The sequence below is a fragment of the Panthera pardus genome, unplaced genomic scaffold (genome assembly GCF_024362965.1).
Source record: "Panthera pardus isolate Hobbes unplaced genomic scaffold, ASM2436296v1 HiC_scaffold_11, whole genome shotgun sequence".
NCBI classification, from domain to species: Eukaryota; Metazoa; Chordata; class Mammalia; order Carnivora; family Felidae; genus Panthera; species Panthera pardus.
In genome coordinates this window covers 63294706-63317572 of record NW_026526666.1, presented here as the reverse complement: position 1 = coordinate 63317572, position 22867 = coordinate 63294706, and the positions used below count along the sequence as shown (strand labels likewise).

The 22867-nt window shown below is 43.6% G+C and overlaps 1 protein-coding gene across 5 annotated transcripts in view; it reads left to right on the top strand.

The window, feature by feature from the left end:
• Positions 1-22867, top strand: part of DIO1 (iodothyronine deiodinase 1) — a 41231-nt gene that overhangs the window by 9949 nt on the left and 8415 nt on the right. For 3 of the 5 annotated variants that reach the window (XM_019449214.2, XM_019449213.2, XM_019449215.2), the window contains exons 4-5: positions 13671-13938; positions 22497-22640. In XM_019449214.2, the coding sequence (XP_019304759.1) occupies positions 13746-13938; positions 22497-22640 (337 nt within the window). In that variant the 5' untranslated portion in view covers positions 13671-13745. Of the gene's footprint in view, positions 1-13435; positions 13939-22496; positions 22641-22867 lie in introns of those variants that run through there. The other 2 variants (XM_019449212.2, XM_019449217.2) reach the window with 2 other exon arrangements.

The following is a 22867-nucleotide window of genomic DNA, read 5'->3' as shown; positions in this document are numbered from 1 at the left end:
ACTCTGTGTCTCCCTCTCTCTCTGCCCCTCCCCCGTTCATGTTCTGTCTCTCTCTCTCTGTCTCAAAAATAAATAAACATTAAAAAAAAAAAATAGAAGCTTTATAGTTTAGTGTTTTACGTTAGGTCTGTGATCTACTCTGAGTTCATTTCTGTGAAAGGTGTAAAGTCAGTGCCTAGATTTTATTTTATTTTATTTTATTTTATTTTATTTTATTTTATTTTATTGCACGTGGATGTCTGGTTCTTCCAGCACCATTGTTGAAGAGACTGTCTTTTCTCCTTTGTCTTGTCTTTGTTCCTATGTCAGATTACTTGACTATATTTATGTGGTTCTGTTTCTCGGCTCCCTATTCTGTTCCATTGATACTTGTCTATTCTTTGCCAATAGCACACTGTCTTGACTATTATAGCTTTATAGTAATCCTTGAATTGGGGTAGTATCAGTCATCTGATTTTGTTCTTCTCATTCAATATTATGTGATATCTACTTTTTCTCTCTGGAAACTTACAGAAATTTCTCTTTGTGACCAATGTTCTTAGATTTCACTATAATATGACTAGGTGTGTTTTTGGGTTTGTTTAATGTTTGCTTATTTTTGAGAGAGACAGAGACAGAGCACGAGCTGGGGAAGGGGGGAGACACAGAATCCGAAGCAGGCTCCAGGCTCTGAGCTGTCCGTACAGAACTCAATACGGGGCTCAAACTCACGAGCCATGAGATCATGACCTGAGCCGAAGTTGGGTGCTCAATTGACTGAGCCACCCTGGCACCCCTAGGTGTGGTTTTTTCAATCTTACTTTCAATCTGAAGTCTTACATATTTCTCTAATTTTAGTGGCTTTTAGTTGGGATTTCACGAAAGTCTTTTTCCCTATATTTGTTTCCCTCTGTGAATCAGGATAGGCCAGGTCACGCTGCAATAACTGATGTGACCCTCCCCCCACTGCCTCCTTTGATGTAGGTTGTTCAATTGAATCTTTTCCTTTAAGACGGTGTTTTATCTTTCTGAATGAACTCTTACTCTCCTAGGGGTTTTAGCCCCTTGTCCTGGTGATGAATACCTGAGAGAAGAGCCTAAAAAAACAAAAACAAAACAAAACAAAACAACACCTGTGCCCTGTGTTCTATGTGATGAATTGGGAGAGAAAGGTGTGGAGAGCTACCAAAGAGTGGAGAGGGCAGCTGTGTTACATACTCTGTATCAGTGTCCTGGCACTGCTCATTGTCACCTTTATCTAGAACCACCCAGTCCTTGGAGATATGGACAGAGAGTGTAAAAGGGGGACCACTTAGGACTTGCCAGTCTGCCTGAATCTCAGTTAACCATGCCCCACTCTGGTCTGGTTTCAGCAGTAGTGATGGGCTGGCTACTGGTTTTTTTGTTTAGTTGGTTTTTTAATAAGAGGGAGTGAAAGGGTCTCTCAGTGGAATGTATGGGACAGCAAATGGACACATGGAAACATGATAGTCCACCCTCTCTCCAGTCCCCAGTGCACAACCATCGTCTTAGGTGTTGTCAGCTCTGTCCCGTGCCTTCACCGAGACCTACTCACCCTCTGTTGCCCGGGAAGCTCCCACAGTGTTCACATTAATTTGACAGATTGACCAACCACTTTGGTTCCTAGGCTGTTTCCAGGTGTCTCCATCCTGTTAGGAACTGTAATATTTCCCTCTAAATCAATCACTTTTGGGGGGATGATGCCCAACCCTTTATTCCTATTCTTATTTTTCTATTCAGAACGTATTTATTTAGATTTACCTATATGTTTACCAGTTTCATTGCCACTACGCCTGCTTACATTTTAGACATTCCTCCTGAGAGCATTTTCCTTCTTCCTGAAAATTTTAGAAGTAATTTTAATGAAGTCTAGGATCATAAACTCAGGTTTTGTTTATTCAGGAATACTTTCCTTCATCCCCATTCTTTTCTTTTTTTTTTTTTTTTGGAATATTTGATAGATTTTTTTTTTAAGTTTTTATTTATTTATTTTGAGGGAGAGAGAGGGGCAGAGAGAGAGAATTCCAAGCAGGCATAGAGCCCAAAGCAGGGCTCAAACTCACCACCCAAACCATGAGATCATGACCTGAGCTGAAATCAAGAGTCAGACGCTCCATTGACTGAGCCACCCAGGCGCCTCTCATCCCCATTCTTAAAAGACAGTTGGGGGGGCGCCTGGGTGGTCCAGTCAGTTAAGCGTCTGACTTCGGCTCAGGTCATGATCTCACAGTTTGTGAGTTTGAGCCCCGCATCGGGTTCTGTGCTGACAGCTCCGAGCCTGGAGCCTGCTTCGGATTCTGTGTCTCCTTCTCTCTCTGCCCCTCTCCAACTTGTGCTCTGTCTCTCTATGTCTCTCAAAAAATAAATAAATGGAAAAAAAAATTTTTTTAAAGACAGTTGGGTTGAGCACACAATTCCTGATTGCCAGTTATTTTTTCCCTCAATACTTTGAAGATATTATTCCACTACCTTCTGATTTCCACTGTTGCTGCTGAGGACTCTGCTGTTGCACTTGGTGCCCCACCTAAATCTTCATGACTACCTGCTGCATCCATTCCCCAACTTCTGTGGTGATTACTCATGGCTCAGAGCTCCCTTTTTCTCTGGAGAATTACCCTTCAGCAGAAGGATACTGCTTTGTCTGGAAATGTCTGGGAGGTGATACGTGTAGCCAGTAACTGAGTGATAGGAGTATACTAATGGTTGACCCCTCTTTGCCTCAAATTGATATAACTCAGTGGTGCCATACATGATCCAGAGCATCCTCATGGGATCAGGGAAAGACTAGACCTCATCTGAAACCACATTTTACTTAGCTTCTTCCCTTGCCCTGTCCTGTTTTCCTATACCTTAAAGGTTCTCCTGAGAGCCCTGTCAGTAAATCATGTGCCGAAGGATCTTGTCTCAGGCTCTGCTTCTAGGAAAGCTGACTCAAAATTGCTGTCAATATGATTCTCAATTCTTTGTAGGGGACTCTTTCTTCCCTCTGACTTTTTTTTTCTTTGCTTGCTTGCTTTTACTTATTTCTTGTGCCCCCCATGCCTACTTCAAGATCTTCTCCTTGTTCTTGTTTGTGTGTGTGTGTGTGTGTGTGTGTGTGTGTGTATGTGTGTGTGTGTGTGTTCCATAGCTTCACTAAAACAGCGTACCGATTACTTTTTGTAAATGTCACTCTGAATTGCTTTAACTTCTCTTTCATGTTTTCAAATAACATTTTTTCATGTTTTTCAAATCCTTTGATTTGCATGGCATCCCAAGTAATTTCTTTATACATCATTCTAGCTAATTCTTTCTTCAGGGGTTCTTAATCTGCTATTTAAACCACCCACTGAGTTTTTAATCCAGCCATTATGTATTCATTTTCTAAAAGTTCTGTTTGGTTCTTTAAAAATCATTTTGGATAACCCATGAATGCTTTTTTTTTTTTTTTTTTAATAATCCAGGAAGGCAAATACTTAATAGTTTGCTGGTAGAAGCTGGCCTTTGTTGTCAGGGTTCCCTGACTCCTATGAATGAATTAAACTTTTAACACATAGTTATAATTATTTAAATAGGCTGTATTTGATAATTCCACTACCTGAAATTCTTAAGGATTTCAATGTTGTTTTTCTGCTGACTCTCACTCATGGTGGTTTGTTTCTTTGTACTACTCGTGGTGGTAATCTTTGCATACTCATATCAGTTTTATCCTAATCTATGGAAATCCTCAGGTCTAAATATTTTTTCTTTTCTAATGGTTCTATTTGGCTCTTTTTTCAAATGCACACAGTCATTGTTGACACCAAGATACAGGGGATATCTTTTCAGAAAAGAGTTAATATTGATTCTTCCAGAAGCCAGTAGTCACTGCCGACACGGGACCACTTTCATATTCTTCCAGGAGTCTCTGTCCTAATGTAGGAAACTCAGAATCGGCCGCTCTGTCCTATAGCATGTTCCAGACTTCCTTGCACAATCACAGAACTGCCATTTTCCCTCAGGGCTGCTTTAACTTTTACATTTGCCCAAACCATTTTGCCCAGTTCCCTATTTTGGTTTTACCCAATGATATTATTTATGCGTGTGTACACTTACATGTCGATGTTTGGAGGTTTTCCTTTATCTCCTGTGAACGTAATACATTAAAATAGTTTTTTGGGGGTTGTCTGTGTGGCTAGGTGGGTTAAGCGTCCAACTTTGGCTCAGGTCATGATCTCACGGTTCCTGGGTTCGAGCCCTGCATCAGGCTCTCCACTGTCAGCACAGAGCCTGTTTTGGATCCTCTGTCTCCCTCTCTCTCTCTGGTCCTCTCCCTTTTGCAAGCTGTCTCTCTTTCTTTCAAAATAAATAAATAAACATTAAAAAAAATAAAATAGTTTTTTCATGGAAAAGCTAGTTGTTTTGTGAGCAAAAGGCTGACATACTGCTAGCAATTCTTAACTAGTGTTTCTATTATTCAAAATTCCAAGCATGCACAGAAAGTAAAGGACAATTCACTGAAATCCCGTGTACCATCACCTATGTTCACTTACCACATCCTCGTTTTCCTTCTTTTTTTAATGGTTTTGTGAGCTCACTCTTTAAACTTAAATATATATATTTTTTAATTTTTTTGTTTGTTTGTTATGTTTCTTTTTGAGATGGAGAGAGATAGTGCGAGCAGGGGAGGGGCAGAGGGAGAGAGAGAATCCCAAGCAGGCTCCAGTGATGGCACGGAGCCTGACATGGGGCTCGAACCCACAAACCATGAGATTATGACCTGAGCTGAAGTTGGATGTTCAACTGACTGAGCCACCCAGGCGCCCCTAAATATGTTTATTTTAGAGAGAAACTGTATATCAACTTCATGAAATGGAAAACCACGATCTCTTGCCATTAATAGAATGTAGCTATACTAATAAATACAATGAAAATCAAAGTCATTAAAAATTAAGAAAATAAATGATAAAATATAAAAGTAATAATCTATTTATACAAATACATATCTAAAAAACTTTTTAGTGAGAATAATGGAACAATACATGATCAATCAGTAACACAGATATATTAAGCTCGTTGTCTTTTTTTTTAATGTTTATTATTTATTTTTGAGAGAGAGAGCAAGAGAGAGACAGAGCCTGAACAGGGGGGAGGGGCAGAGAGAGAGGGAGACACAGAATCCGAAGCAGGCTCCAGGCTCTGAACTGTCAGCACAGAGTCCAAGACGGGGCTCGAATTCATGAACCATGAAATCATGCTCTGAGCTGAAGTCAGACGCATAACTGACTAAGCCACCCAGGCACCCCTCATTGTCTCTTTATTTAAGATAAGGATTTGTTTCTAGAATAATAAAATGAGTCTGTTGTTTGGTTTCAGTGCTACAGCACCAAGAATCCCAACTCCCAACACATATCTGCAATTGGAAAGGAAAGGCAAACCATATTTAATCCCTTTCTAGATTTCAGTGAAACATGTTTATACCTACTTTGCATTACAAACAGTTGTCAGCTTTCTGAAGTGATGGTTAATGTATCACTGAAAATAACAGAAGTGCTGGAGGTTTCAAATGTTTATGGGCAGCCTGTGTAACATGGTGTATCATAGGTCCACCCCAAGTCTCAGTGATCTGTAGGAGGTCGCAGAGAACTTAGCGTATAGTCATACTCACAGCTATGCTTTCACAGCAAAAAAATATAAAACAAAATCAGCAAAGGGAACAGGCACAAGGGGCGAAGTCCAGAGAAAACCAGTCCAGAGAAAAAGTTGTGACAACATGTATGAAATATTGTCTCCCAAGGAAGCTCATCAGAGACTCAGTACCTAAGGTTTTATTTTACTGGGAGCTGGTCACATAGGCACCCTCTGTCTAGCACACACCTAAATTCCAGAGTCCCAGAAGGAAAGCAGGTGTTCGGCATAAGGTGTTCAGCAGGTGTTCACACTGTTTCCATAAACAGTTCCTTCACAGTGAACCACTATTTTCAGTGGTGGGAACCCTTCTAAAATCCAAGTTTGCGAGCACTAGTAAAGCGCCAATCTCACAAGAAGGACTTTTTAACATTAACCCTTTTCTGAAGACGTAGCTCACCACTATACTATCTACTTTGGTCTTACCCTAAGTGATAATAACTATGAAATGATAGGGTTTTTTTTAAGTTTATCTACCTATTTTGTAGGGGGTGCAGAGAGAGAGAGAGAGAGAGAGAGAGAGAGAGAATCCCAAGCAGGTTCCATGCCATAAGCGCAGAGCCCAGTGCAGGGCTCAAACCCACAAACCATGAGATCATGATCTGAGCCGACACCAAGAGCCAGATGCCCAACCAACTGAGCCACCCAGGTGCCCCAGTTTTGGTGTGCTTTTTATAGGTAATACAAATTGAAAGAAATACATACCCATTAAAATTTTAAATATTAATGTTTACATCATCTCATACCCATTGGGATGGATAGTATAAAAACAAAAAGAAAGCAAACAAAACAAAACACAACACAAAATAGCTAGTGTTGGCAAGGATATGGAGAAATTGAAATCCTTGTGCACTGTTGGTGGGAATGTAAAATGATGAAGCCTTTATGGAAAACAGTTCCTAAAGAAATTAAAAATGGAATTACCATATGATTCAGCACTTCCACTTCTGGGTATGTACCCAAAAGAATTGAAATCAGGGTCTTAAAAACCTATGTTCCTAGCCAATTATTCACAATAATAACTAAAATATGGAAGGAACCCAAATGACCATCAGTAGATGGGATAAGCAAAATGTGTTACATACATACATTGGAATATTATACATATTATCCATACAGTGGAATACATATATTGGAATATTAATCAGCCTTAAATTAAGAATGAAATTCCTCAATATGCTACAGCATGGATGAACCTTGAGAACATTATGCTAAGTGAAATAAGCCGGTCACAAAAAAGACAAATATTCTATGATTCCATTTATATGAGGTACTGAGAGTGGTCCGATTCATAGGCAAGAAACCAATGGTGGTTGCTTGAGGCTGAGGGATGTGGGGAATGGGGAGTTATTGTTTAATGAATATAGTTTCAGAATTGCAAGATGGAAAGAGTTATATGGGTGGATGATGATGATGGTTGTACAATAGTGTGAATGTTCTTAATGTCACTGAATTGTATGCTTAAAACTGTTTATGGCGGTAAATTTTATGTTTTGTGTACTTTACCACAAAAAAAATCAAAAGTAAAAAAGTAATAAGAACAGTGATTATATAGATCATATCGTTCCAATAACTGTTTACATAATAACTCTATTTTTTTTATTTTTTTTAACGTTTATTTTTGAGACAGAGAGAGACAGAGCATGAACAGGGGAGGGTCAGAGAGAGAGGGAGACACAGAATCAGAAACAGGCTCCGGGCTCTAAGCTGTCAGCACAGAGCCCGACGCGGGGCTCGAACTCACTGACCGAGAGATCATGATCTGAGCTGAAGTCGGCCGCCCAACTGACTGAGCCACCCAGGTGCCCCATAACTCTATTTTTAAAAAAGTAAAGGGATGAGGAAAGATACACTATGCTAACACTAATCAAAAGAAAGCTGGAATGGCTACACTAATTTCAGAGCAAACTTCAGAGCAAGAAAAATTACCAAGAAGGAGCATTACATAATGATGAGGGATCAATTCTCTAAGAAAACATAACAATCTTTAATGTGTATGTGCCTAACAACAAAGCATTAAAATGCATGAGGCAAAAACTGATAGAACTGAAAGAAGAAATAGAGGAATCCACTATTATAGTTGGAGACTTTAATGTCCCTCTATCAGAAATGGACAGATCTAGCAGACAGAAAATCAGTAAGGACATAGTGGGACTTAACAGCAGCATTGGTCAAGTGGATACAATCGACATATATAGACTACTTCATCCAACAACAGTGGAATATACATTTTTCTCAAACTTACATGGAACATTCACCAAGATAGACCACATTTTGGGCTATAAAATATACCTTAACAAATTTAAAAGAGTAGAAACTATGTTATATATGCTCTCAGGCCACATTGAAATCAGAGTAGAAATCAATAAGAGAAAAATACCTAGAAAATTAGAAAAGAAGAAAGATTTAAAGTCCGCAATCTAAGCTTCTACTTGAGGAAACTAGAAAAAGAGAGAGAGAAAATTAACTCTAAAGTAAGCAGAGGAAAATAAATAATGAAAATTAGAACAGAAATCAATGAAATTGAAAACAGGAATTCAATAGAGAAAATCAAGGAAGCCAAAAACCAGAGGTTTATTGATAAACTTCTAGCCAGGCTAACTAAGAAAAAATTCTAATATTGGAAATGAAAGAGGGCACATTACTAGAGATCCCAGGGATATTAAAGGGATACTCTAAATAGCTCTATGCTCACATGTAATAACCAAAATAAAATGGATTAATTCTTTGAAAGACACAACATGTGAAAACTCATACCAGAAGAAATAAACAATCTGAATAGATCTATACCTATTAAAGAAATTGAATCAAGAGGCACCTGGGTGGCTCACTTGGCTAAGCTTCCGACTTCAGCTCAGGTCATGATCTCACGGTCTGTGGGTTCGAGCCCTGCGTGGGGTTCTGTGCTGACAGCTCAGAGCCCGGAGCCTGCTTCGGATTCTGTGTCTCCCTCTCTCTCTGCCCCTCCCCTGCTTGCGCTCTGTGTCTCTCTCTCTCAAAAATAAATAAACGTTAAAAAAAGTTTTTTTAATAAAGAAAGAAATTGAATAAATAATAACTTTTGAAAACAGAAAATGCACCAGACCCAAATTAACCCACTAGTTCACTGGTGAATTCTACCAAACGTTGAAGGAAGAAATTATAACAATTCTCCACAGTCTTGTCCAGAAATTAGAAGCAGAGGGAATAATTCCTAATCCATTCTATGAAACCAACACTACCCTAATACCCAAACCAGGCAAAGACATTAAAAAAAAAGAAAATTAGAGACCAACATTTTTTATGAATAGAGATGCAAAAATCCTCAATAAAATTAGCAAGTTGAATCCAACAATGTATAAAAAGAATTACACACCATGACCAAGTGAGATTTATTCCAGATATGTAAGACTTGGTCAACATTCAAAAATGAATTAATGTGATCCATTACATCAGCAGATTAAGGAAAAATCACACGATTATAGCAAAATACATGCAGAAAAAGCATTTGACAAAATCTAACACCCATTAACGATAAAAACTCTCAGAAAAGGGAATAGAGGAAACTTCTCAATTTGATAAAGAACATCTACAAAAAACCTACAGCTAACATCATACATAATGGTGAGAAACTAGATACTTTCCCACCAAGATCAGGAACAAGGCAAGAGTGTACCCTGTTGGTCCACAACTTGGCCCCTTTACACAGAGGGCAAGGAGAGACTGAAGAAAGAGACAGACTATTCCAGATTGGTAGGTGGCAGTTTCAGTAAGCAAGAGAACTTACTTATGAGGCTTGTCTTGGGCAACCACAAGAGAAGTAGATCTCTGCACCTGCCTGCCAGAATCTTAAAAGTTATATAGAGGCGTTAACTGGGTTTCGTCACGTATACCATCCAGATGGTCTCAACAGCACATTACTATCTCAAGGCCGTGTCCTTGGGCAGCTTCTAACACAGGGAAGGCAAATGACACACACATTCCAAGGATAGGGGAGGTGATAAAGAGCCTCTGATTTCCCAGGCCCAGCTTGTGGGTCAACTGGCAGTCATGTCCTCCCAATAACCTCTGCCAATATCCCTTCTAACACCACTCTTTTTCAACATCATACTGGAAGTCCTAGAGAATGCAATAAGACACAAGAAAAGGAAATAAAAGGTATACAGATTGGGAAGGAAGAAATAGAACTTTTTTTGTTCATAGATTACAATATTGAAAATCTGAATTAATTGGCAAGAAAACCTCCCAGAACTAATAAGTGTTTATAGCAAAGTTGTAGGATACAAAGTTAATATACAAAAGTTAATTGCTTTTTCATATAACAGCAATGAACAATTGGAATCTGAAATTAAAGTCATAATACCACTTACATTAGCACCCCCCAAAATGAAATATTAGATATAAATTAACCAAATATATAAAAAATCTATACAAGGAAAACTCTGGTGAAATAAGTCAAACAAGAACTTAAACAATGGAAAGACATTCCATGTTCATGAACAGGAAGACTCAATGTTTTCAAGATGTCAGTTTTTCCCAACTTAATCTATAGATTCAACACAATCCCAAAGCAAATCCCAGCAAGTTATTTTGTGGATATTGACAAACTCATTCCAATGTTTATATGGAGAGACAAAAGACCCAGAATAGCTAATGCACTATTGAAAGAGAAGAACAAAGTTGGAGGACTGACACTACTCAACTTCAAGACTTAATATAAAGATACAGTAGTCAAGACAGTATGATATGGACAGGAAAATAGACAAAAAGATCAATGGAACAGAAAAGAGTGCCCAGAAATAGACCCACACAAATATAATCAAAAGATCTTTGACAAAGGAACAAAGACAATACAAAGGACAAAAGACAGTCTTCAGAAAATGGTGCTGGAACAATTGGACATCCACATGTAAAAAAAAAAAAAAAAAAATCTAGGCACAGACATTTCATAGAAATTAACTCAAAATGGAACTTAGACCTACATGTAAATCACAAAACTATAAAACTCCTAGAATATAACACAGAAGAAAACCTAGATGACTTTGGGTTTGGTGATGACTTTTTAGATACAACACCAAAAGCACAATCTGTGAAAAAAAGAATTGGTAGGCTAGACTTCATTAAAATTAAAAACTTCTGCAAAAGACATTGGTCAAGAGACTGAGAAGACAAACCACACAGGCTGGGAGAAAATATTCACAAAAGACATAGCTGATGAAGGACTATTATCTAAAAGAAACAACTCTTAAAACTCAGCAATAAAAAATTAACAAACTGATTTTAAAATGCATGAAAGATTGGAACAGACACCTCACCAAAGAAGATATATGGATGGCAAATAAGTGTATAAAAAGCTGCTCGTTATCATATGCCATTAGGGAATTGCAAATTAAAGCAAGAGTGAGATACTATTACATACCTATTAGAATGGCCAAAATTCAGAACACAGACAACACCAAATGCTGGTGAGGACATGGAACAATAGTAACTCTCATTCATTGATGATGGGAATATAAAATGACACATCCACTTTAGAAGACAATTTATCAATTTCTCTTAAAATTAATCATACTTTCACCATAAGATCCAGCCTTTGTGCTTCTTGGTATTTACCCAAATGGGTTGAAAACACATCCACACAGAAACTTGCGTATAGTTGTTTATGGCACCTGTCTTAATCCATTAATTCTGCTATAACAGAATACCATAGACTGGGTGGATCACAACAGAAATTTATTTCTCACAGTTTTGGAGGCTGGAAGTGCAAGATCAAGGCACCAGCAGATTTGATATCTAGTGAGGGCCCACTTCCTGGTTCCCAGACAGTCAGTCATCTTGTGTCCTCACATGGATGAAGGGGTGAAGGAGCTCTAACCCATTCATTACGGCTCCACTCTAATTACCTAATCACCTTACAAGGCCTCACAAAAAAACAAATACCATCACTTTGGGGATTAGGTTTCAACATATGAATGGGGGGGAGGTGGGGTAGGGCAGGATACAAACAGTCTATAGCAGCAGCTTTATTTTTAATTGCCAAGACCTGAAAGCAACCAAGATGTCCTTTAATAGGTGAACAGATAAACTGTGGTACATCCAGACAATGGGATATTGTCCAATGTTTAAAAAAAACAATGAGTTATCAAGTCCTGAAAAGACACGAGGGTTTCTTAAATGCATATTACTAAGTGAAAGATGTCAAACTGAAAGGCTACATGCTGTAAGATTCCAACTATATAACATTCTAGAAAAGGTAAAACTATGGACACACTAAAAGGATTAATGGTTGCCAGGGATTAGGGGAGAGGGAGGGATGAACTGGAGGAGCACAGAGGATTTAAGGGCATCAAAACTATTCTTTATGATACCTTAATGGTGGGTACATATCATTATAGATTTGTCAAAACCCATAGATTGTACGATACCAAGAGTGAAGTCTAATGTAATCTATGGACTTTGGGATAATGATTTGTTAATATAGGCTCATCAACTGTAACACATGTACCACTCTGGTGGGATACGGATAGTAGGGGAGGCTGTGCAAGTATGGAGACCAGGGGTAGTTGGGCACTCCCGTACTTTTGGCTTAATGTTGCTGTAAATCTAAAACTGCTTGAAAAAATAGTCTACTTAAAACAAATAACAGAAATGCTCTGTATGGGAAAATGCTATGTACACATTAGGGGTTATTACTGCTCAAACAGGCAGGTGCTGTACTTTGGGGGCACAGCTTGGCATTTACAGTGAGATGCTTAGAAACAGAACAGCTTTTGGAGGTGTTTTTTCTTCTCTAAATAGAGTTAGTGTGCTAGAGGCCAAGGTTAACACCTTTATGGCTGGGACAGTCAGCTTTCCAGACTTTCTTCCCTCTGCCCTAACGCACAGGTATGCAAATGCGTCAGGGAGGGGTAAACTTCAAGCTTTGTGAACTAACTCTTTAGGACATTAGTTAATTGCAGAATTGGCCTTCAGTCTCTTCCCCTCTCTAGGCCTCAGTTTCCCTGCTTAAAAGGGAAGTAGTTTCAGATGTTTTCTAAAACACTTTCCAGCTCTGAGCTTCTATGATTCTTCTTTTAATTTTTCCAGTGGGCCATGCTCTCTCTGGCTTCTAGGTCTTTGGACATGTGGTTCCGTCCACTAGGACCAATGTCCCCATTTGCCTGGCTTACTGCTTGCTATTCTGCCTTTCTGGTTTCAGCGTAGATATCACTTTGGGGGAAGTCCTCTTGACCTCTCTAAATAGAATTAACTGCATTAACTGCCCTCCACCACGTTTCCAAGCCCCCCACCCATCTTCTGTTTCTGTGCTTCATATGCTAAAATGATAACTTTTTGCTTATTTGTCTTTTCCCCACTCTGGACTGCCACCATGCTGAGTGCAGAGTGTTGTAGTTATATCACACAACACACACACACACACACACACACACACACACACACACAAAGGTCCAGGTTTTCTTGGGGATAACCCAGCTCTGTCTCTGCCTGGGAGTTTCCAGGCCCAAAATCCTCTAGGGGAGGCTATGCCTCCAGAAACATTCAACCACCAAGTAAGAAGCTGTGAGTGGGAAAACCATCTTTCATTAGTAAAGGAACAATTTACATTATTAAAAGAACGATTAATGTTAGGAGTTACTTACAACAAAGCCTTTCTAAAGGACCAAAGAGTCCTTTTAAGTGTGATCTTTATAAGTATTGGTTTTTGAAAATTTATCAGAGGGAGGATTTAAAATCTGAAGTCTCTCAGTCCAAGGATCTCTCAAAGGTTAAGGCAAAGGATCAGAAATGATAATAATTAGAAGAGACCTTTGAGCCCTCGGTTTGGAATTTTCCATTCCATTGACAGGAAGGCAGACACCTTCTGTCCCAGGACCTTCCTGCTGTCCCGGGTTGGCTACATCCACCCTGCACCTTTGTTCAGCTCCTCCCATTACCGCCCGGCTGTGGCCTCTCTGCCCACCAGCCCCAGAGCCAGCTCTGGCTGTGCCAAAATGGGGCTGCCCCAGGCAGGGCTGTGGCTGAGGAGGCTCTGGGTCCTCTTTCAGGTGGCCCTGCAGGTGGCTGTGGGCAAAGTGTTCCTGATATTGTTTCCCTCGAGAGTCAAGCAACACATCGTGGCCATGAACCGGAAGAACCCCCACTTTTCCTATGACAACTGGGCCCCAACTCTGTACAGCGTGCAGTATTTCTGGTTTGTCCTGAAGGTCCGATGGCAGCGACTCGAGGACAGGACTGAGCCAGGAGGTCTGGCCCCCAACTGCCCCGTGGTCCGGCTCTCAGGACAGAGGTGCAGCATCTGGGACTTCATGAAAGGTCAGGAGACTGTTCCAAGTTTGAGATGCGCTTGGAGTGGGGGTTTCAGCAGTGGGTGGGGAAGTGGGTTGGAAAGTCCTGAATTCTATTCTGGCTGCTCCCTTTTGGCTTCTTGTCTTCTCACTTCCTGCATCTAGGACTTCTAGATTCTGTTCTTCTGAGGGGCATCGCCACCTTCCCAGGCCCTTAACCCACAAACCAGCTACACTGGCCTTCAGCTCCTTCCATATGCTCTTTATTTATTTTTTTTAATTTTTACAAAATGTTTATTCATTTTTGAGAGGTGGGGGAGGGCAGATAGAAAGGAGAATGTGAAGTAGGCTCCATGTTGTCAGCACAGAGCCCAACGTGGGGCTCAAACCCACGAACCCATGAACCGTGAGATCACGACCTGAGCCAAAGTCAGATGCTCAACCGACTGAGCCACCCAGGCGCCCCCTTCCACAGGCTCTTAGGCTCTTAGAGTCGCCCTGCCTGGTCAGCTCCTGCTCATCCTTCAGACTTCCGCTCGGTGCCACTTCTTGCAACAAGCCAGCCCTGGATCCCCCACCAGGCTAGGTTACCTCCTTTTCCATGCTTGATGTCCTAAGCTTCTCTTTACTGCACCTGACCTGGTAGGTAGTTCTGCGCCGCCCCCACTAGCCTGCACGCTCCATGCAGGTGGAGCCCATGCAGTGGAACCCACTTTGCATCCTTTTGGCTGCTGCTGGCCCATGGCAGGCGCTCAGTAAATATATGTTGAAGCACTCTCTCTCCCTCTCCTATGTATACAAGTTCTATTGATGTGGGGTCTTACAGACCCCCCCTTTTTTTTTTTGTCCTCACAGCTGTTCCTTCTGCCAGGCCTTCCTCCTCCTCCCCCTGTTGCCCTCTCTTCCTACCCCACTTGTGACTGGCTGCGAGATTGCCCCTTAGCAAGCGCATCCCCAGCCTCAGCAGCTGCCCTCTGCACTCAGAACGAAGCCGGGGCCCAGCCTTGTGCTCAAGGTTCCTTCCTGAGCCAACTCCCGCTTTCCTTCCCCATCTCACCTGTGGGCTGCGCCTCATGCTGTGGCCTGCAGACCAATTCTTGGGCCTTGCACATCCCTTGTGCTTTCCCTTCTTGGCCTTGCTGATGTTGTTGGCTCTTCCCCTCTATCGCCAACCGTCCAAACACCTCATCAACAGGGGCCTGCTCTCACACACACGCCCTTCCGTGAGGCCGTCTCAGAGCCCTACAGCTAGGCAGGTGCTCTCTCTCCTGGACGCATGGCTCTGTATCTGCCCCTCTCCTCGGACACTGATTCTTGCCACCTAGCCTCTGGCTGCCCAACGGGGAGCCTTGTGACAGTACTGTGTCCGATTCATCTCCGATTTCCTGGGACCTAGACCCAGCGGATGGAGTAGAGAAGGCCCCTGAGGCAGGTGGCTACTCTAGTGTTTTTCAAAGCACGTCTTTGGAGGCCAAATCCCGCAGATAAGCTTTACTACATTGAGTTCCCTGATTCAAGTAGTTTGAGAAACGCTGCACGCTATACCCTCCTCCTGGAAATTCATACAGCACGCGAATATTTTTAAAGCTCTGAGAAGCCCTGAAGCTTCAAAACAAACAAAACTTGGGGGAAAAAAAAACCAAACTGACAAAGCACTGACTGATATTCCTAACACACACAACCCCCAGGTCTCCCCCTGAGGAAATGCCTGTCATCATCATACATGATCCAAAGAACACCCTTTGGGAAAAGTTGACCTGATCCAGTCCTCTCACTTTAGAAGGGAATGGAGAACGCTGAGAGGCAAAGGTAACAGAGACAGTGAGCAACCAAGTCAGACCCAGAATCTGGGCCTCTTCATCTCATTTTCTTCAGTCAGCAAACATTCACGAGCACCTCCTCTGTGCCCGGCCCTCAGCTAGATGCCAAAGACTCAGAGTTAGGTAAGAGCTTGCTCCTTCACTCGAGAAGGTTACGGTTTCCCAGCACAGATGGACGTAGTAAAGGAATCCTCACAGTTCTGTGAGATGGGGGAGGCTGTAAAGGTATAAAGTTTGCCTGCAGGGCTTGGAATGTTTCCTGGAGGAGGTGGCTTTGGAACTAGGCCTTGAAAAATGAGTAAGATTTTTATAGCTTGGGAAGGGAAAGGCGTTTCAAGTAGAGCAACAGGCAAGAGTTTCTTGCACATGACTTTAATTTTTTTTTTAACATTTATTTATTTTTGAGAGACAGAGTGTGAGCAGAGTAGGGGCAGAGAGAGAGGGAGACACAGAATCTGAAGTAGGCTCCAGGCTCTGAGCTGTCAGCACAGAGCCCGATGCGGGGCTTGAACCCACGAACCGTGGGATCATGACCTGACCCGAAGGCGGACGTTCAACCGACTGAGCCACCCAGGTGCCCCAGTTGCTCATGACTTTAAACTGCGGTACATAAATGACCTGTATTTATCCAACATTTGCCAAGTGACCACTGATAATAAGAACACTGAGAATAACAGTTAACTTTTATTGAGTGTCCACTATGTGCCAAGCACTGAGCTAGAAGCAGGCCAATTTGATGAATATCAATCATCTACTGACCAGTTCCATGAAAGCCAACTTGCTTCATGGCCAGTTCACAGAATGTACTCGCTTCTTGTAACTGTTTGCTTTCAGTGGACCAGTTTACATTTAAAAAAATTTTTTTAATGTTTATTTATTTTTGAGAGAGAGAGAGAGTGAGATAGAGTGTGAGCGAGGGAGGGCCAGGGAGAGGGAGACACAGAATCTAAAGCAGGCTCCAGACTCTGAGCTGTCAGCACAGAGCCCGACGCGGGGCTTGAACCACAAACTGCAAGAACATGACCTGAGCCGAAGTCGGACACCTAACCGTCTGAGCCACCCAGGCACCCATGGACCACTTCACATTTTAAATACTTTAAATATTTCCCTCTGCTCCCTGCTATTGCACCTGAGACTGAAGAATGGAGAGAGAAGGAGACCAAGAGACAAAAGAAAACTCTACTTATAAAATGAGTTGGCTTTTAGCACATGGATTCAGAAATAATGGTACTGATGGGGCGCCTGGCTGGCTCAGTTGGTTGAGCGTCCGACTTCGGCTCAGGTCATGATTTCACTGTTCGTGATTTCGAGCCCACGTTGGGCTCTGTGCTGATGGCTCAGGGCCTGCAGCCTGCTTCAGATTCTGTGTCTCCCCCTCTCTCTGCTCCTCCCCTGCTTGCACTCTGTCTCTCTCTCTCTGTCAAAAATAAGTAAATGTTAAAAAAAAAAGAAAAAGAAAAAAGAAATAATGGTACTGAATCGTCCTGAAATGATAGATACTGGTGATACAGAAATCAACACAACTGATGTCGGCCCTAGAAAAATCTCATAACCCAGAGGGGGAGATAGTGTAGTGAGAGAGGGAAGCAGAGGGTTCTGGAAGATGTGGGTGGGTAGGAAGGTGGTCAGAGGAAGGCTTCCTGGGGAAGAGGATGGCGAGCCAATTGTCTAGAGACAGTGAAGCTTTGGAGTGTGTGGGGAACAGGAGAGTGGGGAGCAGAGCAGGACAGAAGGGGGGAGCTGTGATCTAAGATGTGGAGGTGACGTCAGTTTGGCAGAAGTGGGACTGTGGGAGGCATGAAGTGGTGAAGGATGAGACTGGAGCCATCATCAGGGACCAGCACTTAAGGGACCTGATGTGTCTTACTGAAGAGGGTAGACTTCATCCTGAAGGTATTGGTGAATTTCAGAAGGATTTTCAAGCAGGGCATTAACATGATCAGTTCTGCTTAATAGAAAGATATCCTATAACTGCTTTGGAAACCCACCAGACCACTAAAAATCTCTGACGTATGCTTTAGGTATAAATCTGAGCTCATTTTACAGCCACAGACTGGAAGATCTAGAAGACTCTATGGGTAATCTAAAGCAGTTCTTTCATTTTTTCAGATGCAAAGGCCCAGCGAGGGAAATTACTGACTCAGAGTCATATGGCAAGTTCTTAAAGAGCCTGAATTAGAACTTGTGCCTTCTGACTCTCAGCTACTGTGCTTTGTGTTGTTGGATCAGACAACAGAGGCTCAGAGAAATTCCCAGCCACCTCCTATCCTCTGCATGTATGTGCACATGTACACACATGACATACACACACACACACACACACACACACACACACACAGCAAAATATTGATTAACTGGTGTGTTGTGGTAGAAGACGATGGTGGGTAATTTATTTTCTAGGCACTTGAGAGTTAATATGAAACTGGACTTATTTCAGCCCCTGTTTCCTATCCTCTAAACTCTCTCCCAGTGTACTTAGGAGGTGCCATCTAGCAACTATAAATGGGCTTAGTCTGCTGAGAGAGCCTGCCATGGGGGTTAATTTACTGGCATGGAGGTGAGGATGGTGGGTTCAAGTCCAGCTGCTGCAGAGCTGTTTTCCCATTTGTACAGACAAGCTGGACTTGGCGGCACTTGCCTGACATTTGAAATGGTGTTCTCTGCACCGTGGCTTGTGCACACAGGCAGAGTGCCAGCCCTCTGTACCGCTACCCCCTTGCACCCATCCTTCCCCTCTGCTACCACGTAAGTGGGGAACCCAGTTTAAACTTTGCCCTCAATACTGATCACTGCACCCAACCACACTATAAATAATTAAACGAATGTCTCTGTCTCTTCCAATGTCCTGATCAGTGTTGAATTTTGTTCCAATTAAAAACAAAATTCCAGACAGCTAATATTTAGCACTGGTCCTGACCTTAAGTCTTTTGGGTTCTTATCTAAAGCATGACTCTCTGGGGTCATTGGAGGCCAGTGGCTGACCACTTGGCCTTGACTTACCTCTGAGCCTCCCCTGATGAGGCCTGGGCAACCCTGTCACATGGGTGAGGACTTGTGTAATCAACCAACAGGGGACTGAGGCCCACTTGGTACTCCCTAGGGCCTCCTAAGAGAAAATCTGTAAGCCAAGGACAAGGAGAGATTTGTATCTCCTGGACAGCTTTCTCCTTATGTACTGAAAAATGAGGACTATATAACCAATTGTTTCTATCTGTACTTGGGCACCAGGAAACTCAGTCAAATATTAGTTCAGTTACAGTGAATGCATGGGACCTTAGAACTGGTTTATTTGTCTTCCATAGTTCCCTTCTGTTCTGTGCCTCCCAGAAGGGCATGATTTTTTTAAATATTTTACTATATGTGTAAGCTGCTTCAAACCTATTGCACAACAAGGTGAGGGTGTAACTCATGGAATGAAGCATCGGCAAGGTAAAATGCCCTCTGTTCCCCTCCATCAGCAAGTTCTATCTTTCCCCTTCTCTGCTGCCCACATACTTGCCCGGGCTCCCATGATCTCTCACGTGCATTTCTCTGACACCCCCTAACTGAGTCCTACCCACTTCCATTCTCATCCTCAGGCCTTTCTCCACAAAGTGATGTCCAAGTGTAAATCTAATCGTGTTTCATGATTATATGCCCCTACCGTAACAGTCAGGGCTCTGGCTTGCGAGCCACAGAAACTCACTCTGGTTTTCTTAGTCACAAACATACGGATGCAAAAGAACATAGTAATAAGGTGTTGCAAGATCTCCAGAATCAACCACAGTTGGAGCCCTGGGCCTGGACTGTCTTTTAGCATCAACAGTCAGGCCAGGATGCTGCTGTCACTGTGGTTGCCTTGAGAACCAACCCCCCCACCCCCAGGACCCCACCATCCCTGACAGGGGCACTACCACTGGGCCATGGATGAATTCTGCCATCCCAATGACTCCAGAATCAAAGATCTATGTGGGAGAGTCCAATCAGCCCAGCCTGGGTCTCTGCTTTTGCCTTGGCTACTCAGGACAGAGAACAGACCTGGCCCCTCTCTCCTCCACAGAGGCATACTCTCCCATTAATAGCATACAAAATAAGAAATTCCAACTAGGAAGGAGGCTTAGGAACTGGGCAGCCAAAATTGCAACAAATATCCACCGTCCTTGTTTTACATCTCCGTGATGTCACATCATACGTGGAATAAAATCCAGATTTTTCCCCAAGGCATAGGAGAGCCTGCCTTCCCTGACCCATACCTACCTCTCCAGTCATGCCTCTCGTTACCCACTCTCCCACCCCCTCCCCAGGCCTGGCTCTGGTCACAGTGGCCTTACAGGTCCTTGAACACGCCAAGCTCTGTCCTGCCTCAGGGTCTTTGTACATGATAGAGTCCTTTTGTCTGGAATGCCCTTCTCCTCCCTTTGCCCATGGCTGGCTCTTTCCTATCCTTCATTTGTCAGGTTAAATGGCATCTCCTCAGAGGCCTCTCCCGACCCACCTGTCTAAAGTAGGTCACTCCTTGATTGTCTGTTTCGTAACACTTGTCGCAAGTTGAAATTACCACATTTATGTGTTTACTTGTTTTTTTGCCATTAAATAGACCTCAAATTGCATGCAGGCAGGGGCCTGCTGGCTTTGTTCTCTGCTGAATCCCTGGTATGTGGCTGAGAGCCTCGCACAGGATAAGTCTGAATAACTTGCCTATAGGTGGAATGAGAGCATGCTTGGGGACATGAGGTTGAATGAGGAACAGGCCCTGCCCACAAGGGGCAACAAGTAGCCTGGCGGGCACAGACCCGTCACGGTGCGCAGCCTGCTGTGCTCTGACAGATGTGAGGGACGGGCTCGATGATGTCGGCCCCAGCCACAGGTAACCACCAGGTGCTGGCAGCTCCCTGGAGTTACCCCCAATCTAAGGTGGGAGAGTTGCAGAAGGCTCCCACCCAGGGCCGGCTTCGTGGGTGTGGGACCAGTGGGTCATACGGGGTTCCACATTCGGAAGGGCCCCGTGCCTGGGGTTCAGTATTCTGCAGTAGCTGTTTGAAATCCTTAATCACTGTATCTTTGAATCTGCATTTTGCAAGTGAGGCCTGCTGGGACAATGGGACGGGCCAGGGGACTTGGAGCCTTGGCTCATGCAGGATCCTGCCTCCCACAGCTTCCTCGCTCCCTGGGACACGTTCTCCACGACCCACTCTTACCCCGCTCAGATGCAGGGCTTGGCCAGCCTCCTTCCCATTGCTATCCAGTGACTGCTGCCTCCTTCTGACCCCAGAGAGGGCCTGGACGCAGACACGGGGAAGGTTGGGGTCCCGTGAGCCCATCCTGCCACGTCTCCTGGCAGAGCGTGGAGGCGGCCGTCCCCATCCCGGGCTGACAGCACCATGTGCACTGTGCTGAGTGTGTGGGGTAACGTGGTGGGAGAAGCCTCTTGCCCATCTCCCCTCCCCCGTCAAGGAGCCAGGCACATGTCCCTGAATGGAGGTCGTTATATGCTGTGAGGTGGGGGGTGGGCATGCGGGAAGGGTGAATGTCTAGCTCAATTTCTGTGCTCCTAGTGGGGGCATAGTGTGTTGATCCGGTGCTGCAGGGAGAGGCAAACTGGCAGCCACTGGCCACACACACACACACACACATGCACACGAGCACCGAGTTTTGGGGCTCCTGGGTGACTGTGAGGGCCTGCATTCACCCCATGAATATCCCTCTGTCCGTGGGAACGTGACATTAAGTAGTAGCTAAAAAATACCATGCCAGTGCAGGAGAGAGACCACAGAAGAAAATCTGTTTATTTTAATATGTTTAGGGGCACTTCCCCTCCCCACTTTGTAAGCAAGGGGCTCAGCATTTTCATTTTGCACTGGGCCAGCAAATTATGTAGCCAGTCGTGTCCTCATCCTTCCTTCCCCTTGGTGGCACTGCCCCTCCCCCACTTCGTAGCTCAGGAATAAGACAGCCGATAACAACAGCTTACATTTATTGAGCACCTACTATAAGCCAGGCACCATTTTAAGCCCTTATCTGTACTACCTTCTTCAATCCTCAAAACGATCCTATATTATGACTGTGAATGAGGAAACGGAGGCTTTGAATGGGAAGAGTACTAAATTGAGAGTCTAGAAGCCAGAGTATTAATTTTAACTCCACCATTGACCCTGCTGCGTGGCCTGGAACAAGCCTATAAACAAGGGGGAAAATTGCCTACTTTGCGGTATACTAACCTCATCCCATGAGAAAACAGGTGCGTGCCTGCCTTATAAACTGCATGAGAGGGACTCTCTTTATCATTATTTTAATTACCACCTAGTGGCTGCAGGTGGGCTGCTGAGACCCCTTGATAACATGGCCTTATTGTGGAGAGGAGCAAACTGGCTCCAGCCTGTGTTCAGTCTTGCCCTGTAGGCTTCAGCCCCCCACTGTGGCCTGGCTTCATCTCTGAGGGAAAATAAAGGTGGTAACAGAATTTGGGCGCCTGGGTGGCTCAGTTGGTTAAGCATCTGACTCTTGATGCTTTGGCTCAAGTTATGATCTCACAGTTTGTGGTTTCAAGCCCCACATCGGGCTCTGCAGTAACCGTGTGGAGCCTGCTTGGGATTCTCTCTCCCTCCCTCTCTCTCTGTCCCTCCCCCTGTTCTTCCTCTCTCTCTCTCTCTCTCTCTCACAAAATAAACATTAAAAAACATTTTTTTTTAATGGTGGTGATAGAAGTGAGGGCAGGAGTAAAGAAGTTACTGGCAAATCAATGCTGTGTGTAGATGACTGGTTGTTGCTGGTTCCGTTCCTGTTTCAGGCAACCGGCCATTGGTGCTGAATTTTGGAAGTTGTACCTGACCTTCATTTCTTTTCAAATTTGACCAGTTCAAGAGACTTATCGAAGACTTTTGCTCCATAGCAGACTTTCTCATCATCTACATCGAAGAAGCACACGCATCAGGTAGAGAGAGACGCCCTGCCCTCACCTCTTCCTACCTTCTCTTTTCTCTCCTGCTTCCCCCAGGCCCTGTCTCAAGGTTGGGGATTGGGGAGGAAGAGGAGTGAGGGAAAGAGCCCCACTATTCACTGCGTACCTGGCATCTTTCAGTCCCTGCTGGGTTTACCACCACTGTTAACTCCACCGCCTGTGCCTTCAACCGGGCACACAGAGCAGAAGACCTGGAGGGA